The sequence below is a fragment of the Cariama cristata genome, unplaced genomic scaffold, assembly GCF_000690535.1.
Source record: "Cariama cristata isolate BGI_N322 unplaced genomic scaffold, ASM69053v1 scaffold5787, whole genome shotgun sequence".
NCBI classification, from domain to species: Eukaryota; Metazoa; Chordata; class Aves; order Cariamiformes; family Cariamidae; genus Cariama; species Cariama cristata.
The window spans coordinates 1-12,737 of NW_009624812.1; the positions used below are offsets into that span (position 1 = coordinate 1).

At 46.3% G+C, this 12,737-nt stretch overlaps 1 protein-coding gene across 1 annotated transcript; it reads left to right on the forward strand.

Annotated features, from left to right (window-relative positions):
• Positions 1 to 4,184: 4,184 nt before the first annotated feature.
• On the forward strand, positions 4,185 to 7,907 carry LOC104164086 (cytochrome b5 type B; the record flags this gene model as incomplete). The annotated part of the gene is made up of 4 exons (XM_009703311.1): positions 4,185 to 4,313; positions 4,888 to 4,914; positions 6,799 to 6,830; positions 7,817 to 7,907. Coding segments are annotated over 4 exons (279 nt in total), but the record flags the coding sequence as incomplete, so codon positions are not given.
• Positions 7,908 to 12,737: the final 4,830 nt, after the last annotated feature.

Here is a 12,737-nt window from a genome sequence, read left to right on the forward strand (position 1 = left end):
GGAGGGGGTAGCCAGGTGGGGGTCGGTCAGAAGAGACCTCCCAAGTAACGAGCGATAGGATGAGAGGAAATGGCCTCAAGTTGCAGCAGGGGAGGTTTAGATTGGGTATTAGGAAGAACTTCTTCACTGTTAGAGTCGTTAGGCATTGGAATGGGCTCCCCAGGGAGGTGGTGGACTCACCATCCCTGGAGGTGTTCAAAAAACGTTTAGATGTGGCGCTTCTAGATATGGTTTAGTGGGTTTAGCGGGCATGGTGGCATCGGGTATACGGTTGGACTTGATGATCTTTGAGGTCTCTTCCAACCATAATGATTCTATGATTCTATCTGAAACCAGAATTCTGGGAGGGAGGAGGAATGTCAGAGATCTGGTTTTTGTGCATGCTGACTTGCAGCAGCTTTGCAGAGGTGTTTTCAGGGAAACCTGTTCCGTGTCTTAAAACAAGCTTTTGATGGATGTGTGGTTGACGAACGCCATTTGTCTAGGTGGCTGCTTGTCTGTCCTTGTTTTCTGGCTTGTATGGTACTGGCACATTATTATTGCACAGTAATGTTCTTCCCTTTTCTGGCTTATTTCTCTAATACTGGGGGCTAGGAATGAAAGCTTTTGTATCCCTCCTCAGCCTGATGATCTTGTATCTTACCTGATCCACCAATCCAGCAAAATCTAGTTGTAGAGCTTAGTGTCGCTTCTGAGCTCATTTGTAGTTTACAGTGGGTCTGTAACAGCAGTTGCCAGCCAGACGTATGCAGACAGGCACTTGGAGCTTGTGAAAAGGCTCTCGTTTCTGTGTTGCTCTCTCAGAAGCCTTCACTGCATGTGTATGGTTCTGACTTGCTGCTCCTTTTTGCTCGATCCATATCACTTCTAAAGGCTACACAGATAGAGCATCTTCTGAGCTCTCCTGAATAAATACAACCTCGCTGGCTGAACGCAGAAGATAGACTTATATGAGCTGCTAATTAGGATGTGAGTCATCAAGGGCAAACTGTCTTTGCTCACCACCTTAGAGCATCAGTGACATTTAAAGTGAGCTTGGAGTGAATGTGGGGTTGTGCAACTCCCTACTCCTGCTGTTCTTCTCTGGACCCAGTCTGGAATTTGGAGAACTTGATTTGAAGATCACGCTGAAATGACACTTTTGAGAACACCTGCTGTAGCTGTGAATATTGCAGAGCAGGAGGAAGTCTTGGGTTTTCTCCCCCCAAATCTGACTGTGGCACGAGCAGCCTGACCTCCCTCCTGCGCTGCCTGGGCCAGGGACTCTGGAGGGTGACTTATACTGGTGATGGCTGTTGTGCTTTCCCTTCCAAATGACAGGGTTCTCTCTGTAAAGCTGTTTTCCCTGCTCAGTGGCGTTGGTCGTATCCTTACAGAACTGGTGCTTCAAGAGTATTAACATTGCTGTCAGAGTGTACTTTATTTATAGTGTATGCTGAAGGCTGCAGTGACGAGGAGGTTCTGGTTCTGTTACTGTTGTTGAGGAAAACTGAGGACTGGCGCTTGTGCTCATCTCTCTTGTTCTTGTTTGCTTTTGTCCGTTTCTTTTCAGAAACAGAATTTTTCAGCCATTGTTTCCTCTGGAAGTACATCTTTTTTTTCCACAGTTTGCAACACTTCCAGTTTTCATGTTTTCCTGCAGGAGCTGTAGTTTTGAGAAGTTTTGTGGCAGAGTAAAAGACTTCCTTTATAAATAGTCTGGTTTAACGTTTGCTCGGATATGACAAGGTAAGAATTGTCTGGCTGCAGTTGTGGTTGTCTAGACTAGGGAGTCCTTTCAGAAATAGGATATGCCAAAATGTTTTGAAGTTTTTTCTTTTTACTTGGTGATTACTGTGAAGGACAGATGTGCGTGAATAAATAATGCTTTTTCTTACTTGTGGATTTAGCAAGTGCATAGAAAGGCCTCAGACCCAAAGATGTAAAGAGTAGTAAGCTTTATTTTTCTTCTTGTCTCTTGTATATGCAAAGACTGGATGCCACTGAAAGCCAATATCCACTGCATGTTCCCTGTTACTGCAGGTTTTTGTCTGCCCTTTTAGGGTAGATGATTAGGAAAGCAAAGTTCTCTTCTTAAAATTCAGTTCTGATAGTTTTCCATCTGAAATGAGATTTCTGGTGAGGCATCCCTAAGGATTTCTTCTAGAAGGCTTAAATGGCCAGCTTTTCATCCCCTAGCTTCTGTGGATCTTTGCAAGCGTGCTTATAAAAAGATTGGATGGTTGTTCTGAGTAATGTGCGTAGACAATATACAGCATCCTACCACTGCAACCCAGTCTGAGAGCGTGATCTAAGGGGTGCAGAAATGATCTAAAGGGTGGTCTTGCTGCAGCCTGTGTTCCCTTGCATAAACAGAGGCAGGTGTCCAACTCTGTAGTGAGCTCATTCACAGCTACCCCAGCAGGTAATCGCTTCCTTTTCTTTTTTTGTAGGGTGGGTTTTCTGCTAGGGTAGTCCCTGATCTGGCTCGCTCTGAGATCAAGTGAGGCTGAGAGTTGGTGTGGGAGAAATGGCAGCAAGACCTGTAGCCAGGCACGGAGGGAATGAGCAGAGTGGAGCCTCCCTTGGTTTACAGCTACGGCAATCTAATAACTGACTGCTAACCAAACTGTGTCCTAGGACTGCAGACTTTGCCCTTCATGGCTGCTGAGAAAGCTCCACATTGATTTTGTTACATACCTGGACAATAAAGGGATTTATTCAGAATGAAGAGCTCTGATATGAGGATTGCAGAATTGGCTGCAGCAACTCATCGGAGTAAACAGCTGGACTGTTTCTGTGTTCATACTGAGTATGTTTGGTATGAGGTGTGATAGCCAAGTGGGAATATTTAGACTTTTGGCAGCAAAAATAGACAAGATGAAGGAAGAGGGGCAATGACAACTGTTCTGCGTCTGTGGGAAGGAAAAGGATATTACAGAGAAAAACAGGTGTGTTAGTCCTTTGATCTGAAATTTACTCCAACATATCTTCTCCAGTTCCAGGCTTGTAGCTGTTAGAGTCATTTCAGGCAGCAGTGGACAAGTCTCGTCTTCTCAACTACTGCATTTAGTGCTTGTTGCCTGATGCTCTAGAAAACTGGGTTAGTCCCTGTGTGTGTGCTCAGAAGCCCGACCACTTTATTGGTTTATCTGGATTAGCCGATAGTTTCAACTGAACTATTTGTTCACACTCACACTGTAAAGAGATTGTACTTTGCCGGCTTTGTGGTTAGTCCTTTCCGTTGCCAGTCTGTTCCTGGAATTATGGTACTGACAGTGCTAGGGAAGAGCCTAGCCCATGAAGGAAAATGGAATTGCGCTGGGGTTTTTGTCAGTTCATAACGCTTAGTCTGACAGTTGTCTGTGACCATCTGTCACGAACAGAAATGCCAGTGTCATTGTGGAGCGTCCTGTGGATCTGGTACTTTTGTTGTTGTGACTCCTGAATCTCTGAAATCAGTATATGATGTCAAACAGTATAATTTTTCGTGACACTTTTTTTCTCCTCTCCCCTGGTCGTTGAGTGGTTGTACACTGGATCAAGTTCAGTATTGTTGGGGCTACACTAGAGTCGTGGCCTCTTACGCCACGAGAAAACATGATGCGTTTTTCCTCTGTTCTTCTCCATTCCTCGTTACACAGCTATGTGCAGAGAGAGACTGTGAGCCAAATACGATTATTTTTTGTGGTTTCTGAAGTAGAATATCCTTTCCTCCATTGGTGCCTGTAAAGGCAGTGTTGTGCTTCACTAGCAGCTGAGTTGCCTTAGGAAAGTTCTTGAGAAAATCATGCAGGAGAGGCTCCTCTGCAAGCAAGGGAGTCTGCTTTATGCAGTGAAACCCATGAAAAGCTCCATGAGGATATCCTTTCTTTTGTATTATTTTCTTTCTCAAATCCATTACAGAATCACAGAAGGGATAGCTTGGCTGTGGGGGACAAAGCCGTGCTTCCCTATGTATGTTGGAGATTTGCCTGTTCGGAAGGATTTTTATTGTGTGAGGTATTTTCCAGGCTGTGTGGCAGACGTCATTCTCTCTGAATTCCTGAAGGAGCAGTTGGGCAATTGAATCTTTGGAAGAATTTATTGATGATGTTGTTTTGAGGCATCTGTGATGAACAGGAGAGGTTGGAAGGAAGGCTGCTGACACTCTTAGTACCTTTTTTGCATCTAGCCCTTTGCTCACCTGAAGTCTTCTCTTCCAGCATCCAGGTGGAGAAGAGGTTTTGCTCGAACAAGCTGGTAGAGATGCCACAGAGAGCTTCGAAGATGTTGGGCATTCCACAGATGCCAGGGAAATGCTTAAGCAGTACTACATAGGGGAGATCCACCCGGTAAGGATCAGCTGGCTGCGACAGCCTCTTTCAAGCCCAGGATGGCACTGTGTAAAAGTGTGACTCTCCTTTGTGTAACCCACTAAACACGTACACCAAGATGTGTCTTGTGAAGTAAGTAGTTAAGGGTTTTAGTCAGTCTCTGTGTTGTCCAGGATTTGTGTTGAGGAAAGAGGATCTCTGTTGAGGAACCAAAACTGAATTAGTCTCCTCTTTCCACCATTCAGAACAGATTTCTCACTACAGTTAAATCAAGGGCACTTAAACAAGCTAATCTAATCGATTCCCTCCTTAGCTTGGTGGTACCATAACTTCCCCTTGCCTTGTAATTTAGAGTTCAGGAGCATGAGAGATCACAGGGGCACGGCACAAAGGCCAGCTTCCTGCCTGCTACAAAGACGGTGCCTTTGGGTGCTGAAGGAACGACTCCTTTGAAAAACGAGTCCAGGCAATTACCCCTATGATGAGGACTGTGTACAGAACAATTCCCTCATAAAGACCGCAGGGTTCTCTTGAAGTCAGTCTTATCTTTTTTTCTTCTTGTTTTTTTTTTTTTTTTTTTCCCCTTTGACAGCATGATCGTAAAGAAGAAGGTTCTAAGGTAAGCTATTAGTGCTTTACTTTTCCATTTTAATTTAATGCTGTGGAAGGGATATTATGCTCACAAAATGAACAAAGAAGTTGTCACACGCTTTTTTTTTCTTTCTTTCTTTCTTTTTTCCTGTGGAGCTTGTGGCTTTGTGTTTACACAAACTACAGTAATGAATAAATCTTCCAAGCAAATTATACCTTTGTTTTTGTTCTGGAGCTCAGCAGTCACTTCAGTGTGAAATTGGAAGTGGTTTTTTGTGCCCTCTCTCCCCTGACATCAGCAATGTTATTTCCACACCTTGAGCCACAGACCATTTTTTTGCATTACTTGCTATGTCCTGACCACTGAACTGTTAGTGTTGTGACAGTCAAGCCAGGAGACAGGCACAGCCACCGTGGGGTTGGCTGTAAAACAAGTTTTCTCTGTTAACTGCCCTAGTAATCATTGGTGTTGCTTAAAACTCAGGTACTCCTGGATTAGAACAGGGCACAGTGTTGCAAAATGCCTTTGAAATGGATGAGGAGAGGGAAATGGTAATAAATAGAATCCCATCTGAGAGGTAAACATGTACCTTGCAGCTGGCCTCTCTTCTTGCTTGGCTTGAAGGCTTGGACCAGGCGCAGCTCTGCCTTCAACAGCGCTTTCATTAGATGTTGCTCACAGTGGGGCCGCTCGCAGAGTAGCGGGAATCAAGGAGGAAACTGTCTACAGAGAGAGTGGTGACTGAAGGGCTCAGGAGTGTTTGCTTGCTGTAGTCAGCCATAGAAAGAAGAACTCGGGCCTATGCTTGGTTAAAACACGGGACTGCATGATGATGGATATATTCACCTTAAAATGTATTGTTTGGTTCAACTCCATTTCATAAACAGAATCGCATGGCTAAAATGTGCGTAGAAATAAGTAGTAATCCGAGTAGCTCCCTTAGATACTTATTATTAGTTACTTAGATACTTACTATTAGTTAAATACTTTTTTCAAATATTTCTCTTTTCTGAGGAGAAAGTCCAGTGAGTTATGTACAGCTAAAATCTTTCTCCAGTGTGCAACATCTGTTTTAAAAGCAGGCCCAAGTATCATTTAAAAATAGCAGCAAGAGATAGAAGTCAGCAACGTAAAAATAAATAGGGGACAACCACAAAAAAATAAAGTTGTACATGTATACCTTTGTGACGCAGCTCAGAGATAGCTCCCACAGGTAAATGTCAATGTGTAGCATTCACTGAATGTGTTATGGCAGAAAAGCGAGCACTAAGGCTCTCCAGAAATGGACGTTGTTCTGTTTAGGATGGGCAGGAAAGGTGGGTTTTGGTTGGTAGGTATTAGTTAAACCGGAGAGCAGCAACAGCCATCGAGAAAGAGGCTGTAGAGTTGATGAAAGCCTAAATGAGAATTTCAGCTGACTGGAAAAAGTATTTAAATTCTCAGAGTTTTATGAAATATAAAAGTTTGGAAACAGGTTGCATGCAAGGGAAGAGTTGAAGAGAACGTTGTGGCTGTACGCTGTCAGGTGGCAGGATGGGGCTGTGGGCAGGGGTTTGGAGAGGGGATCGCAGTGCAAGGATTGTCAGTATCAGAGTGCAGGTTGTCGTCCGTAGAATATAAAACAGACTGCTTTGTGAGGTCACGAGCAAGACCTTTTTTGTGAGAGGTGCAAGTTTGAATGTGAAGTTGATGACTGCGTGGTGGGAGGGATTGGATTGATGGAAAGAATGTGGAGGTGAGGACGAGGGGAAACATTCCCAGAAACATCCGCATTTGTGACAGAGGGTGTTTGGGAGAAGAGGAGGGTTATTTTTCCTCTGTATTTGTAATCACATGTTCAGTCTTGTAGTCTTATTAGCACATGTTTAATGTTTCTTTTTTCCCCTGCTAACTCCCTCTTTCCTCCTTCAGAATCCAAGTAGGACATCCTCAGGCCAAGCAAGGTATAGTGTCTTCTTAAAGTAAGAGTAAGAAATTGAGGGGTTGGGACTCTCTGTTTGTAGAACTGCATATTAACTCTAATGAGCAGGAAAAAAACCCCTGGGGATATTACTGCACTGTCCTTCCAGCAAGCAGATGGTCCCAAATAAGTTGCCAAAGGGCAGCTCACCGAGTTAGCTGCCAGGGCGTGCACCTCCCTTGTTGGATGTGGAGACGCAGCCGGTGGCACCAGGTCCCCTGCTCCACGCTGGGCAGAACAGGCAGCCGGGTATTTTGCAGCTCGAATTCTCTGGCCCGTGTGTTCATCTTGCAGAGCTGTGGCTGCAGTCCCTTTGCACTACCATGGTTATTTGGGTGGTCGCTGCAGGCCGCGGGGTGATGCAACAGTGGTGTGCATTTGACCAGCCCCGTTTAATTAAAAATCCTTACAACCAGAACAGGGCCCTAGTCTTTCGTAGCTGATGCAGAACTTTTCTGCTAAGGCGGCTGTTGAAGGTGAGCCTGTGGCCTCTGGTTTATGAGTGAGGAAGATTTATTGTGGGATAGCTGTAGCAATTTCCATCCTTGAGTCAACTCAGCTGTTTGTATAGCACAAATTACAGTCTGACTTATTTAAGGAAAAAAAAAAACACCAAACCAACAACAAAAACCCCAAATTGGTTTCTGTATGTGCCAGGCTGGAAACTTCAGCAATTCAGCTGCTATTTTATAAGCCACCCGCGCAGGCGTAGGGGCCTCTCGCAGGGGCTGGGCAGAGCGCTGAGCATGGGGACTGCTGGAGCTGCCCAGCCCTGGGAGCCGAGGCCCGTAGGGCTGGTCTGTTGGCTGGTGGCAGACAGGTCCCCAGAGTTCCGTAGATGAAAACAGACATGTAATAAGTGATGAACATCTTGATTGAATTATTAACTTGATCTTTTCTTCTGTTTTATGTTGTGTGTATTTTTTGGTTTGTTGTTTGATTTTGATTTTTTTTTTTTTCTCCCTGTAGTTTCTGGTCAACATGGCTAATCCCCATCGTCGGAGCACTGGTCATAGGTCTAATGTATCGCTATTACATGTTGGATGGGAGAACCTCTTGAACTGACCTTGCTGGGACCTCGGAAAGCCTGAAAGAGAGAGTGTGAGAGAGAGTGCATGCATGCAACACGTGGAGTTCTGCTTCCCTTAACCTTTTCTGCTTTGCTTTTAGCTTTGAGTCTGTCAAGTGATGTTGATCTCCATGGGACCAAGCAAATAGCAAACTCCCCCTATCCTAACTCTGGGACCCACGGACCCGTTGTACTTTCCTCTTGGGTGGCAGGGAAAGTGCAACTTCCCAGTATGCTCTTACGTTTGTGTGTGGTCTCCCTCACGTGTGCGGGCTCGTGCGCTCTCTCTCTCGCTCTCTCTTGCTCTCTGAAGTAAACCACAGACAACCTTTTTCTTTCAATGCCTTTTCGTTAAGCCAGACAACGTGAAACAGCTGCTGGTGAGCCTGTGGATTTGCCTCAGTCCTTCTCATAGCATTGTCAGAAATACAGTGCAAGTTGTCTAGAGTCCTTTCCAGAAAAGATGTCCGGAGATTCGGTTCCGCAGTAACTTTCCCAGTGCATGCAGGCAACACTAATTGGAGCAGCAGGAAATTGTTAGCTTTGCTACCTCTTTCTGTACGTGTCTGTTTTTAACGGTTAACAAATATAAGTATTTTAAAGGTGATTCTGTTCATTTTGTAATATTTGTACTTGTCCCTTTAAAATGTATATTCTGTGAAACAATTTATACCTTGAATCCTGCTTTGTTTGGGTGCTTTTGTGCTGCGTGCGGCAATGCCAGAAATGGGAACTGACATGTGGCTTCCGAAATGCAGATTTTTCTTTCTCCCTGAGGTCTTGATCCGACACATATTGGAAACGAAACTTATTCTTACTTACTGTGAATGTGCACCAGATGGGGAGGGGGGAGAAAAACAAATAAATCTGGTCTCTTCTCCCTAAATGAGAAAGGAAAAGAAGTCCATTTGGGATTTGTGCATAATGCTGTTTTTGCCTTGGGATAGAGGAGCATATTTCTCTCTCCTGCTGTTTTTGTGTATCGTGTAGTCAGCTTCCAACAGTGCAGAGACAACGTAAGGTGTGCTTCATCCATTGAGGCGTGAATCTTTCCAGCTCTTCCAGCACGTTGGTCTGTGGCTTCAGGATCTGCTAAATAAAGGGACCTCGTGTTCTGGTGTCCGATACCCTTCAGCGGTGCTGTACATCGCTGCTCTGACACTGGCTCCTGATTCAAATGTTACAGCAAAGCTGATCATCTTTTTGAATTGCAGCAAAAAGGGAAGCGACATACTGGGATCCTCTTTGTGAAAGCCTCCTGTAGGTTGTGTTTTTTCTTCTCTCTTCCATGAAACTACTATGTTCCCCAGAAGGTCATGTAGAAGAATTTCTTGGCTGTGGAATTACACTCTGCGTTTTTAAAAAGGAAGGCCAAGGGACTGCGTAGTCACTGGGAACGGAGAGCGGTGCTGGGGCTGCGTTACTCCCTCTGCTCCTCCAGCGGGAACGGGCCGGTTGCTGCCAGCAGCAGCATCTTGTGTTTCGGCACACGCTGTTCTAGCAGAGGTGTGACAGAAGTCCCCGCAGAGGTCTGTCTTCTCACAGGGCTTCTTTCACTGCCATCGGTTGTTTTCTCTCTTACAGTGAATTATCTGGCCGGGGAAACCTGGGAGTTGCTGAGGTGGCTCTTGGATATCCTATTGCACGCTACATTTGTCCCTCATTCTCTCCTGGCTGCTTTGGTGGTCTAGTTTCTGGTTATTCTGTCCTAGCAAGGGTCTAGCAGAAGAGCATGAATCTGAGCCAAGGAAAATTGAGTGGGAAAGACCTGGGAAATTCTATTTAGCTACATTTTAACCGATAAAGGGGACAGGCCGCATAGTCATACATTAACATAGATCGTAAACTGAGTCAGTCAGTGTAAGTTTGTGGAAAACAGATCTTCTCAGTCCGAAATGATGTTTTTATATTCCAGATTAGTTGATAGCACACTGATGGGCTGCTTAGGCTTCCATAAGGCGTATGGCCTTGATGCTGCAAGGTACGTTGCCTGATTTAACAAACCCGATAGAAAAATCCAGAAGGACAAATTGAAAGATTTGATTTAACAGTGGAAGGGCAGTAGGCAGTCAGTTGGTGAATGTGTTTCAGATTCACCTCAAAGAGCAATCTGTGCTTGTTTAAGACTTAGCAGTGACCTGGAAGGAGACGGATGCTCCTGGAAAACCAGTGAGCTTGGTGTCGGCTGCCTCGTGTGGAGGGTGAGCCCCTGCCCCGGGGTGGTCTGGGTTGCTGGTCAGGTCGATGCTTTCCTTTCCTATACACAACCTTGCAGGCAGGAACGCTGGATGTTGGGCTGTGGCATCACACCGGGGAAGTGGCAGAACGTGACAGCGCGGGGTAAAGGTCCAGCGCGTTCCTGTCGGACGTTAGTGGGAAGGCTCGTCTGTGCCTGGCACTGTCGCTGCAGCGGACAAATGCTATGACTATGCCTCTGGCTTTTAAAAATCCAGAGAAACGCCATGTAAATGATTAAAAGCTTGGCAAACATTATTTACGGTGAGAGACTTGAGCCCAATCTAGTTTATCAAAGGGAAGGTTACAAAACCGTAGCATGGAGGTGCTTGCACGTGGAATAGAAACTTTTATCAGAGGGCTTTTTGATCTAGAGGACAGTGGTCTAAAAAAGGCCACTAGTTAGAGCTAGAGCAGTTCATACTGGGAATAGGTACTTTGTCACACTTATCACCAAGTCACCAACCGTGAAAGCAGCTTAGTGAGGTTTACAGTGGATTCTCTATCAACGGCAAGTTTTAAAGCTGGAAGGCATGTGTTGGCTAAAGCATCGTCTTACTGAGTCGAGTTAGGTCAGGGAAGTGTAGGGCCCTCTACAAAAGTCAGCTGGTTTGATTCCAGGAGCGTCGGGGTAGCCTGAGGACCAGGGCTGGTGTGTCCATGCCTGGTGTGATCGTGGAAATGTGTCTGTTCTCCGTAGGCATCCCTTTTACCTGGATTTTGACATAGATTCTTCTTTTTCTGTTGTTTTGTTTTGGTTTTTTTTTGGTTTTTTTTTTTTTTTTTAAAATATTGTTTTCCTGGCACCGTCTACATTCATTCGCATTTTGGCTGCTCTAAGTAACTTTTTGCTATCATCAGATCCTGTCCCTTTGCTATTTACCGTTGGGAAAACTGCCTGTCGATCCCCATTTGTTACATAGCCTTTCTGTTGTTGCTGCTGTTTCCTTCTGACCGATGAACGGCCCGGGGGAGACCTTCAGTCTTGTTCCACGGCTTCTGAGAGCTGTTAAGAGCCTTGTCCAATGCCTTGCGGAAACCCGAGCAGCCTCTGCCAAACAGCTGTCCCTTTTCTGCCTGCGTGCCGGCTCCCTCAAAGATCTCGAGGTGCTTGAGGTGCATTTACAGAAGCCACATCGAAGCCTTCCCACTTCTCCATTGCCAGCTGAGAACAGCGTCAGCGGGCCCAGCACGGGTATCAGTTTTACCGGTCTGTTGTCCTGCAGGTCCTTCCCACGGCTCTCTGTCCGCCGGGGCTGGGACGAAGGATGGCACGTCCGTGATGGAGGCAGGCTGGCGTGAGCCCGGTGCTCGCCTGGTGCTGAGCTCTCCTGCCCGGGGCTTCCTCTGGTGAGGTGGGGAGAGCCAGCCCCCCTCTTCTCATTCCTTTCTTCTGGCTCGCTGAATGATGGGTCCCACAGGTGTGAAACTGCTCAGACAACAAAGGAGGCAGTAACAAAGCGTGTTTACCCGTTGTATTTGAGGATTAAAAAAGACAATTCCAAATCTTTGTCCTTACGCTGAACTCGCACAGCAAATGTTTGTTGCCAGGTCCCCCGCACAATGCAGGCGCTGTCTCAGCTTTCACCCTGCGAGAAAACTCTCGGTGAAATTAAAGCTGGGCGTGTGTGCTTTGCTTCCTTCAGGTGCTTTGGAGAAGGAGTTGAGTGGAGAACTGTAAACACGAGCGCGGAGGCAGCTTCCACGGTTAATGTAACCGTATTATGGCTGCCTCGGGAACGCCAGAACTGTGCTGGTCTCTTCTGCCTCTCCACGAACCCGGATTCCTCGACAAAGCAGAATGTAACTGTTAATTGGGTTGATGGTTTGCGGAGGATGGGTAGGCGGTCTGAGTGTGGTCCTGGGTTTGCTGAAGGTGGCTGATAAAGGGAAGGAATAGCGAGGGAACAAGATGGAGAGCTCTCTGTGCCCCCAGACTCGGACCTGGGAGCCTTGGCTGCTGCCCCGGGGAGGCCACGGCCCGGGGGGTGGTTGGGCAATGCTCTGCTCGAGAGGGGAGTACCCACCAAACGCCCATTCCTGTACCCAGAGACCAGGGCGACACGCTGGGTTGCGTATCTGCCGTGTTCCACGAAGGGGTACCGCAGACGATTCTGTCTTCCAACAGGCACAAAATGTTTAGTTCCTCCGTCCCTGGGTAAGGGCGCTGCTCGACTGCCAGCTTGGGTGGCCGCCTGTTTTATGGGGCTTCAATATCCAGTGTCGGTTATATTTTATGAACCTGACAAGCTCCCATCACCTGTATTTGAGGCAGAGAATCTCTACTGCACCTCAATGGGAATTAAACTCAGACAAAATGGTTTGGGGGGTAGTGTTCAGCGGCTGCTTGCTGTTTCCCGGAGCAACCCTCCCGCTCCGCTGAAGTCCGTGTGGGGAAAACCAGTACTAACAGGGCTGCCTCGCTGGAAGGGGGCTGAAGTGGTAAACTGAGTTCTTGAAAATTGCTCTGTATAGATGTAGCACAGTTTGAGCAGGAAAGTGTTGGTCACGACAATTGGTCTTCTTCAAATTAATTATTAGGTAAAGCTAAGAAAAGGGTCAGCGATGGCAGGTGTGGGATCTGTC